The following is a 20,590-nucleotide window of genomic DNA, read 5'->3' on the forward strand; positions in this document are numbered from 1 at the left end:
TACCAAGGACTCTGAGCATCTCTGGTCTCAGTGCCCACTATTGCCTGTTCCTCTCAGTAACAGGTTCCTTGGAAGATGCCATTATCATCAAGCTAATTTAGCCAGGTGTCTGGGCCTTCTCCTCTGCTTTATCTGTATGGACCCAGGGTTTTTCCTTCTATAGCATTCACACACACACACACAAAGAATGGTTTTAGTGTCTTCTCTCAGCGGCCTCTTTGGTGGCCCCACACACCCTCTCTGTGGTTGCGATAGGCAGGCTGGCTCTCTAAGCATCTGTCACATCTCTTACAAGAGTAGGCGAGAATAGGTAAGCCACAATTCCTTTCTTGGAATTGACAAAAGCCCCAGGGGAGGTAGTGGCACTGAGCTGTGGTCTTTTCCTCTCTGGCTTCTCTCCCTAGCCACAGGGTGTGCATGGTCTTTCTAGAGCATTTATGTCATGGTCAGTGTTCTCACTGCTGTGACAGAAGCAACTAATGGCAAGAAGGATTGATCTGGGCTCATGGTGTAAGGGGGAGGAACATCATCGTGGCGGGATAGTGACAGACAGGAGCCTTAGGCAGCTGATCACGTTATATCTGTGGAAGCAGAGAGTGGGATGAAGTGCTGGCAGCTGCTCCTTCCTCCTTTTTATTCTTTCCGGAGCCCCAGGCCATGGGAAGGATCCCTCCTCAACTAAAGCTCCCTAGAAACGCCCTGACAGACATGCCCAGATGGAGTCCAGGTGATTTCAAAACTGTCGGTTCATAAACATAATCATCACGCTGTCTTAGTTTTCTGACTGCTATGAGAGATTCGGGAGAACAAATTAAATAAAGCAAAGGTTCATTTTGGCTCCTGGTGTCAGAGGGGTCAGTCCACGCTTGCTCCCGGAGTGGATGGCAGAGAAGCATCTTAACCTCCTGTCAGACAGAAGAGCAGAATGAACCACTTCCACCTCCCCAAACAGTACCACTGGCTGGAGAACCACATGCCCAAAATGAGAGCCTTTTGGGGACATTTCACATGCAAACCACAACGGGTCCAATACCTTGATTGCTAAGAGTGAGGGAAGAAATAGCTTCCAAAGGCCAGGGCCCTGTACAGTGAGGGAGCACAGCTGTGGGGTTGTGGAGAGCTACAGCCTCAAGGGTGGCCATGGGTGTTGCTATTAGTGTCCCTGCTCAGTATCCTAGCGCCTGCCCCCAGCTCAGTGTCCTAGCGCCTGTCCCCAGCTATTTTCCAGCAGGAGCAAAGACCAAGCCTTGAGTCCCTTCATCTTCCAGTGCCAATTGCTACTGCTGGGAAAAGTCAGTTTCTCTTCTGACAAGATTTGGATTCAAGAAATAGAGGAAAGCATGTGGCCCCCGGGCCTTTCCTTCTCCTCTGCTAGTAGGAGTGAAACGGGAAATCCAGAGCACGTGCTTCCTCTCCTACTGTGCCCACCCTGATCACTGCACACAGTGGTCTTTATCACCCTCCTCTGAACAGGAGAACGGATCCTTAAGGACTCCTGTGCTGGAGACCCCGCCTGCTGTGGCAGTGTCCTCTCAGAACGTTCTACCTGGCTGGGAGGTAGTCTTCCCTTCAGCTTCCAAAGCAAGAGATGACATGCTTGAAATATCTTTTTAAAAGGAATTAAGACAGGCACTAAAGGGGGTAGGGATGGAGCTCACTATAGAGTGCTGGTCCACAGTGCACAGGGTTCTGAGTTCAGTCTCCAGCATCACCAAAGGAAACATTATTGCTCAAATAGGAGTACCGAATGCTGACCATCTTGCTAGCCTCACCTACTCAGAATGTGACCTGCCTTTTATTCAAAACAGGGACTCCCATAGAGGAAGGGGACCCCATCCCCAGGGAGGCCGAGGTCACTTCCCTACTTAGAAATGCTAGCTGCCTTCATAGCCCAACCCAGGTTTTTACCATGTTGTTGTTGTGTTTTTTTTTCAATGTCTGTGACCTCTCCTGCCTGACTGACCTTCCCCATCCCACTTCAGATCCCACCACTTCCTTTGTAAGCATGTGACTCCAGCTTCCCAACCCTGCCAGCACGCTGGACCACCCTAAAGCTGACCACTCTCTGGGCAAGGTCATTTCTCCAGACCACATTCATAGTGTCCTCTGTGACTCAACTTCCTCATTCACATAGTGTCCCTGAGCCAACTGCATCTAGGATGCTTGGCCCCAGACAAGGATCTTACTTTCCCATTAACGAGCCACGGCTGACATCCTTCTCATGCCACTTAGGGAAGGGCCAGCTCCGTGGGCCCTTCAGCTCCTCCCTCATCCATAGCCTAGAGTGCATCTTGACCCAGTTCTTGTTCCTTGGACCCAACCTGATTCCTCTTTGTTACCTTCAACCACCAGTTCTCCTTGCCCAGCATCCAGCCCTGGGATGAATGCCAAGCTGAACCTCAGTTAATGTTTGTTGAATGACTGATTGGGTTTTTGTGGCCTCTGAGAGGTAAATGAAAGGCAGCCAGAGCCATGGGAATAATTTTCATGCTTAAAAGACATACTTCTTAGTTCCAGGCCAAGGCTTGGATCCAGCTCCAGCTAGATTCTGTCTCTGCCCCTCTCCTCTGCCCCCTCCGGAGCTGCATCCAGAGGAGGAGCCACAGTAGACGTCCAGGCTAATACATTTTTTTCCATGTATGCCCATTGCATAGCATGCTGATTCTTGTCCACAAAGAGGAAGTGCTGGTGTGGCCGCTTTGGTGACTCTTTGGTGACTCTTTGGCATACCCTTTCCACGGGCTGCCCAAGTAAAGCAACTGTGGAGCGTGTGCGGGCTTGAGCAGAGGGTGGCGGGCTGCAGGACAGTTGCCAGGGGCCTTCCCTAGATCGTTACAATGGGTAAATGGTTAACCCAAGGGAGGATTCTCCTTGGTGCCTCCTCCTCTGCCTGACTTCACCTTTAATCACTGGCCCTTGTGTAAGGTGTGAGGCCCAGCAAAGCGGAGCACCAGCACACAGTGGCTTAGGTGCCCAACTTTTCAGATGGCAAGGAGCTATGGGCTACAAAACAGGTACACCCACAGGAAAGAAAGGTTAGACATGGCCCTTGGTTACACTAAATATGAGACATTGTGGATTGCCCATAGCAAAGATAGTGGATGCGTCTCCAGCCTTGGCTGATTTTGTTGCTGCTTGCTCTTCCTGTACGACCCTGGCCCCAGGAACTTGCAGGTCCCACTGCCTGAGACAACTTAAGTCTGGGGGCTGAATCCTCCAGCAGTTCTCATAGCTGTCTCCTTCCTCATCCCCACATATGTCCTGTTACTGTAGCTAAGTAGCTTGTAGTTTACCCCTCTGTAATTAATCAAGTTTGGAGAGACTGGCCTTCCAATTGCTTCATTCATTCAGGACGACTTTTTCCATTCTTTCCCCTTACCTCCCCTGTGCCCATTATATTGGCACATTCCCTGTGTCTCTAGGCCTCCCTGGCCAGGACCAGCATACCATCTCCACTCTGTGTACGACTGTGTGGTGCTGGCCTTAGGGTGGGGGTGGCTGGGTAGTGTGAACCAAGCCTCTGGGGCCACACCTCCGTGGAGCTTGGACGGTCCTCAGAAGTCTAAGAGCTTTGTTGTTCAGTCGTGCACAAGCCACTAAGAACTGCTGTTGGGGATACCAGGCTAGCTCTGAGCATATCTCCACAAAGCAAAGCAGCCCCCACATTGTCAAGCAGCTTTGGACTTCAGGCCTGGCGTCGAAATCCGCAGAACCATTAAAGAAAATCCAAGGAGCTGCCCCAACATGAGCCTACATCCTCATCCTTCCCTCCCCACCCCCAATAGCAGGCAGGAATAGAGGAACTCAGTCCATGGAGACCGGGGAGGAAGAAGGAAGAGATGGAGACTGCTAGCTTTGGCTAATGAAAAATCTAGATGTGCTGGACCTTGGAACACACCCCAGAATTCTCCCCTACAAATATGAGTGGTCAAACCAGATTTGATATCTACTCAGTTCGATCTCAGCTCTTGTTGGACTCTTAGAAGGTCCGTTGTCTGATGCTCTTTAAAGAATTATTTTATTTCCAATGCAGACACAGCCCTTGACGTAGCAGTCAAAATCAGCACCCCCGAGAGACCCATGGCTGTGAAGTGTTTGGGTATGTAACTTCCTGTCTTTGCCTACACAGAAAGAAGGCTTGGTCCCACTGCTCCCATCCCCTCACGTGGGTGTCCTCTGCCCCCAGAACTCAGGCCTCAGTCAGTTAGGACAGGAGGTCTCTTCTGCAGGGGACTGGGATGGGGAGTGGTGGCCATCTTTCACCCAACAAGAGTTTCTTTGAGAGTGCCACTCCCTGCCCCCCACTCTGAAGATGCAAGTCAAATTTTGGGACTCTGCTGTGCAGAGCAGAGAGGTCACTGGGCTCTAATGCATTTACCATTGACTGCCCCTCTTGTAGTGCGTCTATTAGTGAGTAATTTGATTTGTACCTATTCATTTGCAGTCCCTGCAGGAGCCTGGAGCTGGCCCCTAGTATAATTGGTGCTGTCTCTATTTTTACATCATTAGATTAGCCCCGACTCCTGGCCACTTGTTGTCTGCGCTTGTCTGTCCATTTATACAACCTAATGTAACACAAAATTCATTACTGATCACATTACTTTCAACTCTGAAGCCAGCCTTGTGATAAACATTTGGTTAACCCCTTCCTACCCATGGGAGGGCTGGCAGAACAAATGCACTTCTGCTCGACAGGCAAATCAATATCTTAATACACCAAAGTGGAATTGCATTTCTAGATTTGTTATCCCTCCTGGAGGAGCAAATGGAAAGGCTCAAAGTCCGAGCCAGCTGAATTGAATAATGAATAGGGTCCGGCACCAGCAGCCTGTCTGTGAGATCAACACAGAGGCAGAGGGAGCCATACCAGCCCAGCCTGGGCTGCAGTCAGGGAAGGGTGGCACCACCGCAGTTACATGAGACCCCACCCCCACCCCACCTACCCCGCTCATCATGGCACAGGCGCACAGGCTCTACAGTACAGCCTGAGACCGTAACAGAGGCCACAGAGGCCTTATCCTGACGTGTATCTTTTGTCAGATTTAGCATAGGACTGCCGGACAGGGAATTTGGTCAGTTTCCTTAAAACTTTATTCATCAATGAAAAGGCTAGCAAACATGCGGCCCTAAGCTAAATGCCACCAAAAAGTTAAATCAACTCTCACAAAAACACTGAGATTGATGGGTTCCTACCCAGGTATTTGTGTAGCTGCCCATCCTCCAGGGAAGTGCTGTCCAGCCCACTGACTGAGTGGTCCTGGTCGCTTGTGAGTGCTTAGTGAGACTTAAAGGACCTCGACAGAGCTTTGTTTTTAAATCTAGAGGGTTCTGCATGGCCCCGACCTTGTCATCCTCTCCCCAACTCCTGCTTGTCTCTGGGTTGCACCCACACCCACAAGTCATTAACTCACAGGACAGTTTGTTTCAAAGGGGAAACAAAATACCTCTACGTATTAAGAAACACTCATAAAGCCTGCACCATAATGAGTCAAAATATCAGCATGGAGGAAATAGAATGGAAGCCATTACCATGAAAGCCATAAATCCCTGAGTAAAAAGACACTGTAAACCGAAGATGCTCGGGTGGGCAGGGAGGCTGGGGAAGTAGCCATCCCAGGAGCCTTCTGTTTGGCTGTAAGGAGGTACTGAGGGGAGCCTGGAAGGAAGTTGCCTGAAGCTGTGGAAGGGAGCTGGGCAGTCTCCTCAGGCCCTGCTGTCCCTGCTGTTCCACACTCTTAGGCTCTCCTTTCAGGAGATCACCCTTGGCCTCATCTGCAGATGGATGCCTCTGATGAGGGCATGGAAAGCTGGGGAAGGGGCACTCCCTCACCAAGCAGCAGTCTTGAGAGACAGAGTGAGGGACAGGTAGTGTACTAGGGCAGCACGCTCACCCTGCTCTGGGCTCTAGGGCCAGGGTAGGAAGAGTCTCTTGTCTCAGCCCTCCAGAAGTGTCCTTCTCAGTCACTGTCATTAGTACTCCCTTAGCACAGCCTTATAGGACACCCCGTATATCCCATGGACGGAGATGGGCATCACTGAAGTAAGTCATTCTTACAGGGTCTGCCTCCTCAGGTCCAGGGAAGAGCCTCACAAGAGGAATGGTGACAGTAGCCTCCCCCTCCCACAAGCCCCAGTGGACACTTGCTTGGTCTCGGTCTCCGGTTTAGTCCTCTCAGATGGGTAGACAGCATGGTTGAGGGGGAAGAGGGTCTCCTGTAAATCACATACCTAATGCTGGCCCCAGCCTGTCCATTCTACAAAACAGAAAGAGAGGCCAAACACATACCAGTAGTTCAAGCTACTCAAGAAGCCAAGGCAGGAGGATCCCTTAAATGTAAGGGTTCAAGACCAGCCTTTTTAACATAGTAAGAGCCTGTGTGCCAAAGGAAGGAAAAGAGAGGAGGGAGGGAGGAAAGGAAGGAAGGAAGGAGACAGGGAGAGAAGGAAGCATAGAGACAAACAGATGAGGGTGGGGTAGGCCTTTGCCCTCTCTGTTTAGGACAGGATAGTGGCAGGAAAGAGGGTGAGTCTCTTGATAGAACAAGAACTGTGATTTCTTAGCCCTCATGGAAAAGGGGTAAGCCACATCTTAGCAAACTCTTCCGCTGCGTCGTAGAGAATTTAATTACGCTTGGACATTTGAATGAGGACCAGATGTGGCTCCAGCCCCCACCGGTCAATAGCATCTCTCCTGTGGTCTGCAGGCTCTGCTATCTCATAAGACTGGAGACTAACTTGTGATATACCCTGACTGGGGCTTAAGATAGGTCTTGCAGCCCTGTGTCTTCTTTAGGACTGTGTGAAATGGGACCCACGTGCCCAGCCCACAAGACTCATCCCAGCCCCTTGTTAGTGCCTACATGAAGAGGTTATGCCATAGCACCAGGCCTGGCATTCTCCATCTCCAAAGAGGTATCTGCCATGCTGCTCAACTCTGAGTCAGCCTTAAATGGCACCAGGATCTAGTGTTCCCCCTGTGAGGTGTCTACTCTAGGTCCCGTTCCCAGGCATCTAAGGGGTACTCTCTGACGAAGGCCCCTAGCACCCTATTGCCTGACAGCCTTACACAGCCCATGGCATCTTCCCTCCCTCCCTCCCCTCATGGTCTGCAGATGCAAATGGCTTTCCCAGGTTACTGAGCACTCTCTGATGTCCTAGGGCCAGAACAATGACCCTCTTACACCCCTTTTTCCTCATGGCTTTCTATATGGAGCTCAGTCAGGGCCAACTAAAATTTAGTTTTAGCCAGTCATCAAACACCTCAGAGAGGAAGTGTGAGCCAGGTCAACTCCACATTTTCTGTCCCTTCACAGATTCCTGTGACTGGATGGATTTGGCCTTGGTCAACATTTAGTGTTGTTTTAATATGGTGGGTGCTGAGAGGGTCACCGAGTGTTGAGTGATGTAGCATGTTGCTAGTTGTTCTGCCTTGTCCTTGGAAGCTAAGACTTAGGGAGGTTCTGATGTTGTGGGTTTCCTGGGAATCAGTTTCTGAAAGTACCCATACTTGATGGTTCAAGACTATGACTGCCTGGGTGGGTTAGGCTCCAGCCCCCAGCCCGACCAGCGGTTCTCATGACATGTCAAAAGCTGTATAGATGTGGGGCCATGCTGTAATCAGCTCTGCCTGGAACTTCAGTGCCCTGCCCCCACCACACACATAAGGATACGCATGTGCATGCACAGACACATTTAGTCAGCTCTAGCAGAGAGGCTAGAGACCGAGTGGCCATGGCATAGGACTCTGCAAGAGGTCTCCTTCTGAGAACTCCTCCCCTCCCCAGCTTCTTTATTCTCCTACCTCTGGTTTCCCATGCACATGTCTCCTGTCACCATGTGCCTCTCACATAGACCCACCAGGGAGGGCTTAAACTGTCTGGTCTGCCTCAGGCCCCAAGCCATGGTGTTGGCACCACCCTGGCCTGCTGTTGAGAACCAAGTTCTCAGGGGCTCTATGCCAGGTATTTGGGTTGAAGGTAAAGCCCAGCTCTGCTGCTCCACCTGTTTTCCTGCGTACTGACCACCACTCTCAAGGTCTAACTGCATATGCAGGAGCATTTAGGTTCTTCTAGGCCTGGGTCTCTCCTCAGTGGTAGCTGAGGCTCTTAGTCACCCTGCATGGCCCTGTGACCAAGGCTCCCTGAGCTGAAAGCACCTGAGATCTGCCTTTACCACTGGCAGCTGGCAGCTGGGGAGTCAGGATAGGCCCTAGAAAAATAGCCTCATTTTCTCATGGTGGACTGTGTCCCTTTGTGTATCTGAGTCGGGACAAAAGCTGAGCAGAGAGAAGGGGAAGTGTGTTGATGGGGTCTGGAGGGCTGACCTGTCCAGGAAGGAGGTTTCTGTTGCCCCAGGCAGCTCCATTCTGAAAGCACTCAGGGCGCCAGGCATGTGTGTAGTGTAAGACACCAGAAGACTGGCGTCAGCCAGCCAGGGATCTGGGTTCAGACATAGGTGTTAAGCCCCAGAGATAAGAGCAGGCCAGAGCTAGCCCTGCTTTTCATCTCCAAACCAGGATTCCTGTGATCTGAGTGGGTGGAGCCTTTTCAGCCTTTGCCTTGCAGCTTCTGAGGGTGAGCCTGGCAAGGTCCCAGAGGCCCTGCTGGAGGAGCAAGGTGACTAAGGTGACTCCTGTCTCTGTCTCCACTAGCTTTAGCCCCCAGTTTTTCCAGACCTCCCCAGGATCAGAAGCCCTTTGACTACTGGCATCCTTACAAGCTTAGAAGCCTGAGGGGAGGGAAGGCTGGAGAGGGCACAGAGGGAAGGTCTAGAGAGCCAGGCAGCCAACCCTAGAGCTGAGAGGTGTGTTAAATGCCAAGGGACGCCATCTCTCCCAGGATGCTCCCTTTAACTGCAGGACTTTTAACCTCCTAAGAAAAGGCCCCAGAGGCTGAGGCTACCTCCAGCCCAGAGTATGGTCTCTGATGATGGTCACAGTCTCAGGGATCTCAGCCAACACCATCCATATCCCCATGTCCCCACTGAACATGCCCCTACCTCCTCACCACACTCAGGGAATGGCCTCATACAGGCCCTGACCATGTCTGCCAGGCCCAGCCACCTCCCAGGTGACATCAGGGCCAGCTGCGCAGGTCTTAGCCCCAGGAAGCACTCAGGACTCTCATTTATCCCTGTGTCTGTCTGTGTTTGTTTCTCTGTGTTTGTCTGTCTCTCTGTGTATCTGGTTTTCCCTCCTTCTCCCTCCTCCCTCCCCCACTCCGTTTTTCCCCCTCTTCCTTTCTGTACTGTTTTGCCCCTGTGTGTAAGCTTCTTATTAATAAAATGGCTTGCTTGGGACAGACCTCTTCTGAACCAATTTACTGAACTTTTCACTGTCCTGTGGTCATCTGGTCTCCTCATTATTTTTATCCCTTCAAGGGAAAATCACCCTGACTTCTTAATGAGAGAACACCCCCACCCCCACCCATCACATACCTGACTTCCCACCCAAGAACCTTCAAGAAGAAAGGAACTGAAAACTGTTTTATTCTTTACAAATCTTTCCTATGTTAGGCACTGGGTAAGACAGGGCATTTGGCTGGCTTCTCTGTATCCATTCATTGCCCTGAGCTCCCCACCAAGCCAACCCCAAGAAAGGAGGACTGGGAGGTAGATGCAGGAGGAGAGAGAAATCAATGCGTGTCAACAGGGTTGGGGATTTATTCTCCATCTTGGGAGAGGGTGTTTGGAAAGAGGGAAGGCAGGAAATGCAAACCTGTGAACGGGCATCTGCCAACCGCCCTGGGCCATTTCTTGATTTAAAAGACTTTTTGCCCAGGTTGCAACGGAGGCAGAGCTGGTAGGGGCCTGGGTGGCAGGGCCACCTGCTGGGGAGGAGGCTGCAGAGGGCCCCTGAAGTCCTGGGGATAATCACAGTGACTAATTCGATTGCAACAATAATAGTAACTCACATTTGCTGACTGGAAGCTTTGAGCACTCTGGGACGGGCTCCCCATGCATTATTTAATTTCATTCCTACAGCCAGACTATAAAACAGACATCGTTATCCTCGTGCTCAGGAACCCAAAGCACCCTGCCCAAAGTCACCCAGGAAGCAGGTGGCCAGAGCCTGTGCTCTTAACAGCTTGCCTAGACTGCTCGCTCCATCCTACCTGTCTTTTCAGGTTGAAATTCTAAGTCAGACATTTAGGGAAGGCTTACCCCCTCTTCACCGCAGGAAATGGTCAGAGCCTCAGCAGGGGCAGACTCCCCCTCCCACCAGGTCTAATCCCAGGCCTACTGGGCTGCTTGGGTGGTTAGTTTAGGAGTAGGGTATGCTGCTACAGCCAGGACCTAATAAAAACGCTCTGCTAATCCTTTTAATGAGCAGCATCTTGGCACTCATGCACACAGCAAGGTTGGCTGGGGCAGGCAGTAGATGCTGATGGATTAATGGTGGCAGAAGTCCCAGGGCTGCTCCAAAACTGAGCCTGGGCCCCAGGCACCCTCTTCCAAACACACACAGCATTACCTTTGCAGGTCCCTGGGGTCCTTCTCGATCCTGGAGACTTGGGGTCCCTACAGTGCTGTACTGCCCAGGATCCCTAGACTAGACAGACCTGAAAACTACCCAGCCCACAGCAGAATTTACTTCAGCCTTCTGCTGAAGCCTTCTTCCTACTAAGTCTTCCACAGCAGTCTCAGGCCTCACTAAGGCCTGGTATCTTCAGTGTCTCCCTCCCTCCTCAGGGAATGGGAAGTCAGACCTCATGATGCATGAAGTCATTGTACACCCCCCCCCATACACACCCCTTCACTCATCAGCTCCCTCCTAGAGCTTCCAAGAGCCAGGCACAGCAATTCATGCCTGGCCAAAGGGCTGTGCCCACTCTAGGATAAGGAACAGGGGCAGCTGTACCTATCTCTTCAGAGATTGACTGTGGCTCCTTTTCTTGTTCCTCGCAGATGTTCCCAAGTAGCCAGAGACCTTCTGAGAGGCCAGCCACCTCTTTGTCCCTCATATGCCTTAGGAATTTGACAGGCACAGTGTAGAATTGGGGTAACATGCAGACAAGGCCTCCTCTGCTTCAGGCTTATTTATTTCATGAAAGCAGAGGCCTCGCCCTTCTCATTGCTGGCCCTGCTGTCCACTCCTGTCCCCTGTGGCCTGCCTAGTCTCTGCCACTGGGGATCAGCTATGGTAACAAGCCTGGTTTCTCGTAAGACCAGTGTGGTGTGGGATCATGGGCAGTAGTAAGTATTAGTGGCCTGCCCTAGGACCAGTTCTCCCTCCGGTGAGCTCAGGGTCACCAAGTCCCTGGAGAATGCGAGGGCACAGCCTGAGTCTGAGAACTTGCTTGAGGCTCCTCCTTATGTGCTGCCCTGCTATCGGGAGGGCTGGGGATAGGAGAACAAGCTTTCTTAAAGCATGGGCCAGACTCCGTGTTGCTTGGAGAACCTCCCTAGTTGACTGGCCCTAGCTGGTTCTGCTAGGCTTTATCTGGTGTCTACTTATACTGCAGTAAGCTGCTGGGACTTAGGGAAGGTGGGGTTGGGGAGGCGGGGACAGAGGGAGGGCAATGGTGAACCAAAACCAGGCTACTATGTTAAAATGTCCAGGGTTCCCTCCGAAAACTTGTCAGCCTGCCTCCTTCCTCTTCCTCTCCCAGCAACCCACCTGCATGGGGCCCTGTCTGTCACTGCATGGGCCATAGGTCCCTGTTTATCCCCTTCTAGAAACCGTCTTTTTATGTGTTCTGTGCTTACTGTGTGACTCCTCTTCCCCTACCCCCATACTGAAAGATTCACAACACTTCTGCCTCTGGGCCCGCCCCTCCATGACCAGTCAGCCTCCTGCCGCCTCACGTGCATGTCAGTGTCCTGGACAGCAGAGTGTCCCTGCAAGACCGCCCTTTGCCCGTGTGTCACCCCTGCACCTCCCTCCACCTCCTCCTCCTGCTTGTGGAGCTCCGTGTACTTCTGGAGCATTGTCCAGATCTCTCAAAGAAAACACAGAAAAAGATTCCTCAATGCTTTTCTTTCCAAAAGGGAAAAAAAAAGGAAAAAAAAAACAATGCCAACAGCCCAGCGTGCGTGAACAGCCCAACAGTAACAAAGCGTGCGTTCGAGACGGAGGAAGGTAAGGCCACGCACTTCCACGCGGTTCTACTCGCCGCTTGCTCCAGGGCTGGGGGGTGACTCAAGTGGGGATCCCGTGTGCATCTGCCCTCCTCCATGTTCACGCCCCACAAAACACACACTCTCACTCTGGTGTCTTTGGAGGAATAGAAAGAGATTGGGTTTGATAGAAGTCGCTAGAAAAGCGCCAAAGAAACCGTCCCGGCAGGACCAGCAGGGCCCCTGGGCCTCTCACTGACTGTCCATGCTGGAGAGAGGTCCTATGTCTCCCACCACACCATTAATTCATTCCAGAAATTATTTTTCAGCACAAGCTACTTTTCAGGCCTGGGGATTGTGACTGGAGAAGCAGGGACGAAGCACACATTCCCGAGCAGGGCCTGTCTTCCTGAGAGCTAACTAGGAGTCAAGTGAGAAGTTCCAAGCCTAGGGCTCTGCAGTGGACACTGTGGTTCGCAGAAGAGCAGACACTCGTGGAAAGCTCAGGAAGAGAAGCAGACATGTTGGAGCTTGGCAGCCTAAAGCTGTCCACAGCAAGCTCCTCATTCAAATAGGAAACACCAGTGAGGTCAGACAGGGTGGCAGGCTGTGAACAGCCATTGGTAGTGCCAGGGAATTTATACCTGGGGACCATAAGGCATGAATGGATGTCTTTAGAGGGATAACAAGATGAGGTTCACAGTTTCCTGGCTTGGAGTGAGAATATGGAGATCTTGGGACCCAGCGGCCATTTCAGACTAACCAGTGCAATGTGTAAAGAAGACAGTCAGCAAAATCTTAGGCACCCTGAGATGTGGGGCCGCTAAACGCTCCTGTCCGGCCCCATCTCTCCCAGGCCTAAGCAACCAAGAGAAAGAATGGGCCAGGCAGCTCAGCCACACCTGGCCTCCATCTTGTAACCCCTTGGCAACTGTCCCTGCAGTGTCACTTGATGGATGGGGTGCGTTCACTCAGACTCATGTGGTGGGGTCACCAGGATGGCTGGGGATGTTGCTGGGGCCTGTGCAGAGGGACAGTGGGGTGCGGAGCTGGGGCCTGGGCTGTGGATTTCTTAGCTTTCTTGGCAGTGTGGATATGTTGCATTTGTATCAAGACTGCTGGGACTCTCTCTCTGCTCAGCAAAGAAGCCCCTTTTCCCTCACTGATGGCCTCTCCTGCTCCTTTATCTGGGGCATCTTTCCTTGGGCCTGCATCCATCCTATCTGTATCACTAAGAGGCCCCTGCTTTTCTTGCTACTACTGCCTGCTCCTCTCCTGCCCTTCTGGCCCTGCTGTCAGCGCCCCCTAGTGCTAGGATGGCTGCGCGGGAGGGCATGGCCTCTGCAAGCCTCTCAGGTCCTTCGGGTCTCTCTGGGGCACTCCTGGGCTTGCTTGTGGGGAAAGGAGGAGAGAAAATGGACGCTATTGGCGGTTCCTCCTGGGAAGCCCTTCTGCTCGCTGATGCTTAGGGCCTCCCTTTGCTCTCTAGCCTTCTCCCTCAAGCGGAACAATGCTCCTGTCCCCAGATGAAGTTGAACCCGAAAGCAAGCTGGAGGAAAAGATCTGAGCAGCTCTCTGCCTCATCTTTCTGTCCATATAGTTATCTCATGGCTTTCCCAGAGCCAAGGCCCCCGCAGGAAGCCAGTGTCTCTTGGGGATCAGGCACCACAGCCAGTCCCTCAGCCTGTATCCACAGTCCTCCTCCTCCTCCTCCTCCTCACAACAGTCCCAACCTGCTAGGAGTGATAATGCTGTGTACCCATCCAACTGGGCTAGGCCCAGACATGACTGGCATGGTTAGCATTTCCCTGACCCATTCCGTGGCGGCGGCTGCTGCTTCTGGGCAGCCCAACTTGGGCTACAGTGTGGCCTTCAGAGGGCAGGAATGGCTGGATGGTGATGGCCAGCCTAGTGGGGGCCATGACCCTCACTCCCTAACCAAAGCCAGCTGTGCTGCATGTGTTTGGTGGCAGGGGACTGGGGCAGGTACAGGCTGGATACTGAGCTCTGAAACCAGATGAGTGTATCGCTGAATATACCTTGATGTTTCGAGTAACTTCTTAAGGTTCTGTTTTCCTGAGGTCGGCAAGCAAAACTGTAAAACACAGACAGACAGACTGCAGAGGAAGAAGCTAAGCTGTAGGTCACATCTGAGTTTGGAGAAGACGCCAGAAATGTCTATGCCTGTGCTTGCCCATGTTTTAGAGGCAACAGCTCAAAGCAAAGAGAGAGCAGGAACGGACTACCTTAGAAAGCCAGGGAATGGATCCAGCAAGTAGGGTCTCCTATTCCCAGCCCTCTGCCCACCCCAGTTGGTTGAAGAGATGGTAAATCAGTTAAGATTATCATAGGTAAATAGATCTGGCTTCCATATCCAAAATAGCAGTGTGGAGGTACAAGAACCAGGGCAGCAGGCCTTGCTACTCTACAGACCAACTCAGCATATAAATTCTGTGGGTCCCCAGGAAACTTGGCTGCGGTGGGGTAAGGCTAAGAGGAAAGACTGAGGCAAGTAAGGGCCTCTCTCTTCAGTGGAAGAGACTCCCACAAAGGATCCCGTTATACAGAGAAGCCACACAGTTTCTACAAGCTCAAGCTCTGCTAGCAGGTGGAACTTGTGAGTGAGAGCAAGGGAACAGTGGGGCTAAGCTGGGACGGAGCTCGAGACAAGTCAGCTGGAAGAGCAGTCGGGACAGAGCAGACAGGCATACTGTCTCCTCTCTTGTCCTGGTTTGTGCCCACCTACTGATTCTGGATAGTGTGACTAAGGGTTGAGGCAGAATGCTGGCCAAGCATGAGTGCATGAGCAGGAGCACCCCATGAGAAGCAGTGTCATCGCATAGGGCTTTATACTAATGGCCTGAAGACTTCCCCACAGTGAAAGAAACACCCAGGTAAAAAGCTAGAGGCTGCTAGCCAAGGGGGGCTTCTTCTCCCAACTGAGCCCCTTGTGACCTGAGCTGCCACTTGGCCCACATGGAGAGCAGGTGGGAGGAGCCTCCCTACAAAAGCACATGGATGGACCCACAATGGGGCCTCATAGTGAGAGGCCAAGTCCAGGGTGTGCCCCCATCTCCAGCTGACTCTGACCAAGCCTGGTCCTCTCCTCTGTTTTGCAGAACTTCAGCGAGAGGGAAGCATCGAGACTCTGAGTAACAGCTCAGGCTCCACCAGTGGCAGCATCCCAAGAAACTTCGATGGCTACCGATCTCCGCTCCCTACCAACGAGAGCCAGCCGCTCAGCCTCTTCCCCACGGGCTTCCCCTAGGCACCAGCCACCTGCTTCTGACTGGCTGGCCCGCTCACCCCTAGAGGGACTGACTGGGAGGGGGGAGTACCCCCATCTCCCTACACCACCACCACCACCCCGTCCCGCACGCCTCTGGTCCCACCCTTTTCAGTCTCCTCAATCCCACCTTCCCTAAGCTTAGTGACAACAGCTGTTCATCCCTAACTGGACGAGAAGAGACCTTCAGAACACCTTGGTACACCCTGACCTCCCCCACTCCTGTCAGTGGGGGCTGTGGCCCAAAGAGACTGCAGAAACTCAGTCCCTTCTCTCTTTGCACACAACATCCCGCACTGGATCCGCTTTTGTATTTTCTAACTACTCACAGGGGACTGGAACAGGGGCCAGATCTTAGGATCTCTGGTAGGGGAGAGTTGAAAGATCCAGCCAAGCATTTTGATGGACATCAGCCCTAACCTAGTTCAGGCTGCATATTGCCCCCAGGTACCCCTGCTCAGTTCTAAAACAGGAGTGAACTGAGACCTAGAGCGATAGGGAGGAAGAAGGAAAGAGGCCTCCCCTTGCCCCTTGCTTCCCTGTTGGCTCATGGGGAGATTTGTCTGTCTTATCTTTAAGCCCTTGTCCCCTGGTCCTGTACTGTTCCATGAAGGGAAGTGCAGTTACCGAGGCCGTGTCAAAAGTGCACGTCTTGTCCAATAAATCTCGCTGCAATTGGTGTTCATTCCTGAGTTGCTGGGGTCAGGGTCCTATCCAAACACGGAGCAAAGTCCTGTAGGTCTGACCGTGGCACTGGCTCCCAACACCCACACCCTCACTATACACAAGTGTCTGGGGAGCCTGTCTTGGGAAGAAAAGGGGAGGAAAACCTTCCCACTGGAATTTAGGTGTGGCCTCACTGAAGTCCAGTCTCTAAGATTCTTGCCTATTACCAGAGCCTTTGACTTCTGGAGGAGCCAAGCTTGGACCTCCTTCCAAGTCCTGCCCCTGCTATGTGGTGGGTTGCTCAAGGAAGAGAGCTTGCCCTTGCCTGTGGCCTTGTCTTAGTGCATTTGAGGACCTCTCTCTCACTCCCAGAAGATGGAGAGCCTGTTGACTAAAGCTGGGTATCCTCTGAAAGTTTGAACACCAACTTGGGTGTTCCAAGTTCTTGGGTTTTGTTGTTTTGTTTTGCTTCTGAGCCCAGGTTTCAGGTAGCTCAGGCTAACCTCAGGTAGCTCAGGCTAACCTCTGTGCAGCCAAGTATAACCCTGAACTCCTGATCTTGCTACCTCCTGTGCTGGCATCCCTCGAGGGCTGAGATTTGAGGCATGAGCCACCATATACCTAAGTTCTTGCTTCTGTTCCCTCCCTCCTATTGTGGACCTGAGTGGACAGAGAGACAGCTGTCAACAGAAAAGCATGGTGATCAGGAAAGAGGCTAATGCAGTTCTGGCCCCTCTTCCTTCACCTGCACCTCCCAGAGACCCCAGAGAAGTCCTGGAAGGACGGAAAGAAACCCACTGAGCCAGGTGTGCTTTAAGGTGGAGTTTTTAATGGAAGGGTTAAGTTCACAGACAAGCAGCCTCCCAGTCAGAGCAGGGCCAGCGTCTGGGCCCCTGTCCTCTCCATAGCCCGCATTCAACCCCTAATACCTGAAGAGAAAATTTAATATTTAGGCTCTTTCACCAGATCTGAAATCACACTTTGCTCCTACCTGGGCTCCTGGGAGCTGAGAAACCCTGTGTCAGAAGAAAGCTTGGGAGAAAGACAGGAGTGACAACCCAAGACCTAGGCCCAGCAAGCTGGGACTCCCCAGGGGAGCAGCTTTTCCCATTTGAGGAGCATTCAACATAGATATGTCTGGCACAGCCCCTGTCCCCAGCTGGAGCAGCTCTTTAGTCAACAGAGGACAAAAGGAGGGTGCCATGGGCTGCTCTGTGCACAGAGCTGGTGGCTTGGCTGATCAGAGATGGTAGAGAAGCTCTGCAAAGCATGACCCCTGCACCCACCCTTCTGCTACACAAAGATGGGACCTTTCTCAGCCCCGCAGGGGACCTAAGGACCCTGGCCCAGCCCTTTACAGTGGGCAAAAAAACAGATGTGGCCTCCTCCAGTCAGGGAAAGCAGTGGGTGTAGCGCTGGATGTGCTGGCTGAGCTTGCAGGACAATCTGGTTATTCATCTGCTTGCAGTCAGGGCAAGTCTAAGTAAATGGGGGAAGGGTGAGGATCAGAGAGCTTAGATAAGCCGGCCCCATAGCGGCTGCCGGTTGCAGTTCAGGTTATCTGAAAGGCCCTGGGCCTGGCCTCCAGCTAATTGGGAAGGTTAGGGACCCAGCCACAGCCTGTAATCAGCTGAAGGTGAGAGCTAGACTGGGGACCTTGCTGCCACTAACCCTAGAGGGGCCAGCCTCTTATCCTCTACAGATAACATCCAAAACAACCTCAGCCTCCCCCCCCCTTAACCCCTAGACCTCATGATACCATCACTCAGAAAGCCATCAGAACATGAATCTAATTGTGACTGGGCCAGGTGACCTTGAGGAAGGCAAGTGACCTCCTACTTCTCACAGTACTACCCACTTACAGGGCTCCCTTTCAATCTGGGTGGAAGAGGCTGCTGGGAACTGGCTACTCAAAAGGTATGGCACTGTCTGGGAGTGATTCAGTAAAAAGCCCAGTGGTCCAAGAGCAAAAATCACATAAAACACAGACACGAGGGCCGACTCTGCCCGGAGCATGCAGAAGACAGCCACTGGGCTGTAACTGAGGATAATTTCCCAGTGATCGGTTCTAAATGTTAAAGATCGGAGACTAACCCCACTCATTCCACCCTCCTTTTATTGATGACAAGCCTGAGCCCCCAGAAGGGCAGGGACTTTCCCAAGGTCATGGAGTCACAGCTAGTCAGCTGACCCCTGTCTGCACCTTGCTACCCCTTGAGCTCTGTCTTGTTCCTGTTCAGCCACCTGAATCCCAGCTGATCGCTCGCTCTCTCTCTGGTGCCCCCACGACATTCCCAGACTCATATCACTATGAAGCTGCTCCCTGAATAGCCATCTTCACACACACACACACACACACACACACACACACACACACACACACACCTGCAGACCCTCCCGCAGACCTGGTCCGTAAAGCCAGAACCAGTGGAGGTTCTGGAATGCCAGTGTGGCTTTGCTCTCTGAGCAGGACAGCAATACCACCTTTTCTAAGGAGTGGATGTGGGATTCCATTCTGGCTTTTCCACCTGGAGCCATGTGACCTTAGGCAAATTAACCTCTAGGTAGGCTTCGGATTCTCGTCTGTAAGGAGAGGGACTGTGAAGAGCAGCAGAGACTGGCATGGCAGATGAAAAGGGACCGCTGAGGGTCAGAAAGGTGCTTAGAGGCTACTGCCCCGTAGCTCTTTGGTAGGGGTGGGATTGCGGGGACACCCACAGATTGTGACCGCGCTGTTCCCCAGGTACTCTTGAGAACCACCCTGCAGTGCCCACAGACCAGCCCCGCCCCACTGTTGTAGGTGGGCCTATATTGGGGACCCTTCTCAATTCGGTTCGCTCTTGTGAGATCCCAAACACGCACCACGTCCAGGCTCAAGTTCAAGACTGGCACCTCACTTTTGCCACCCGGTGTGTACCAAGAGCAACAGCTGCACCTCCTGGAACCAAGGCTCAGGGTAGCGAGTATTTAGCAGTTTCGAGGAGTTATAGGATTCCTAAAGCTCCCCCGAATCGACTATAACCTATCTTCCTAATGGTGTGATCTCTCACTATGCAAAGAAATGCCCGCCCACCGGAGCAAGTGTGTCCCTGACAGAGTTTAGTTGGGCCTCGCCTTTGCATTAATCTAGAAGGCAGTGGCCATACAGGAGGTAACTGTTCCAATACTTTCCAGAGCCTGACGAGGAAGTGGTCCCGCGGCTGGTCCTGGCACCAGACTAGGGCCACACCGTCACCAGGAAGAAGGTCGGGCAGCCCACTCTTCCCGGGCCGCCTGCCGCACCCCACCAGCCTGTTGGCCAGACCCTGCGCTGGGTAATTGGGACGAAGAGAGCCGGCCGGCGAGCGGCTCCAGGGAGACTGCAAGCCTGTCAGCCACAATTTGTTTAAGTGGACGGGACAGGCTGGGCCGCCAGGGGCTGGGGTCACCGAGGCCGCGGCCCCCAGCCTGGCCAGACCCAGGACCGCGGGGGAGCCCAGCCCTACTGCTTAACCGGGCTAGCTGGCGCCAAGGCTCCGGGAGGCGCGGGTCCGGTGGAGAAGCCATGGATGGGAACAACGAATGCGCCTAGTGTCTTCTACCGACCACTTTTCCTAAGCATAGGGCCACACATGTCACCCCAGCTTTTCCCGGGCACATTTATAAATCAAGGCGCGCTTAGTACCCAGTTGTTGGTGCTCACGTGCCCTCACTCAACTCTGCCACAGGACTACACATTCCCCAGCCTTCCCGCATCCATTCTATGAGGGCCCAGGCAAATCTACATGCATGCAGACATCCGCAGGGACCTATGCGATTTAGAGATCAACTCTTGAGAGAGGACTTAGCCTTATCTCTTGACCATTCTCGATGTAACTCGGCCAAAAGACGGACCCCGCAGCCCTGCCAGGCTTGGGAGGGCAGTCTCCTCCGGCCCAGGCTACTGGTGCTGGATTTGATTGTTGCGGGAAGCTAAGACTACAGACCACGTGAAAGGGGCCTGGGACCACGAAGCCAGCGCCTGCCCGACGCCCCCGCCCAGGACTGCCTGGGAAAAGGAGGGGCGGCTGAGCGCGCGTCCCCCACCCGTCTGCGGGTCCCGGCCGATGCGAAGTGACAGGGGCCGGAGCTTTGTTGTGGAGCCTCGGCCGCCTGGCGCCAGGCGCCCTCGTCCGTGCCCTCCCCCTCCAGCCCCGGGCGGCCCGCGAGGCGCCCCCCGGGGCCTCTTAAAGAGACACGCACACTCTGCCTGGGGTACTCCCCCAGGAGCGCCTGTTCCTGGGAAGGGGAGATGAGTGGGGGTAGACCCAGGCGGGGGTAGGGCGAAGCAGGCGCTGGGAGCCGCAAGGCGCCGCTCCAGAGACTGCTTAGGCCGCCCAGCACCAGTTTTCGATGATACAAGGATATTCTAAGAAAGTTTTATTGGGGATGGGTCGATAAAGAATCGTAGGAGCGGCTAAAGCAGGTCTTCCAGGTGACTACGTGATGGGGGTGGGGGGTGGGGTGGCTGGAGCGGTTGGTGGAAACTCAACCTGCCCTGAAAACGTCTCTGACCAGTCGCAGGTCAGGTCCTTAGCTCTATAGGTAGGATTCAGATCCCCT

At 53.0% G+C, this 20,590-nt stretch overlaps 1 protein-coding gene across 8 annotated transcripts in view; it reads left to right on the forward strand.

The window, feature by feature from the left end:
• Bcas3 (BCAS3 microtubule associated cell migration factor) overlaps positions 1 to 16,028 on the forward strand; it is a 470,064-nt gene extending 454,036 nt beyond the window's left edge. For 2 of the 8 annotated variants that reach the window (XM_021178141.2, XM_021178144.2), the window contains 3 exons: positions 4,034 to 4,099; positions 11,989 to 12,079; positions 15,177 to 16,028. In XM_021178141.2, the coding sequence (XP_021033800.1) occupies positions 4,034 to 4,099; positions 11,989 to 12,079; positions 15,177 to 15,213 (194 nt within the window). In that variant the 3' untranslated portion in view covers positions 15,214 to 16,028. The remainder of the gene's footprint in view (positions 1 to 4,033; positions 4,100 to 11,988; positions 12,080 to 15,176) is intronic. The other 6 variants (XM_021178143.2, XM_021178146.2, XM_021178140.2 and 3 more) reach the window with 5 other exon arrangements.
• The last annotated feature ends 4,562 nt before the right edge of the window (positions 16,029 to 20,590 follow it).

Source organism: Mus caroli, chromosome 11 (genome assembly GCF_900094665.2).
Source record: "Mus caroli chromosome 11, CAROLI_EIJ_v1.1, whole genome shotgun sequence".
Classification (NCBI taxonomy): Eukaryota; Metazoa; Chordata; class Mammalia; order Rodentia; family Muridae; genus Mus; species Mus caroli.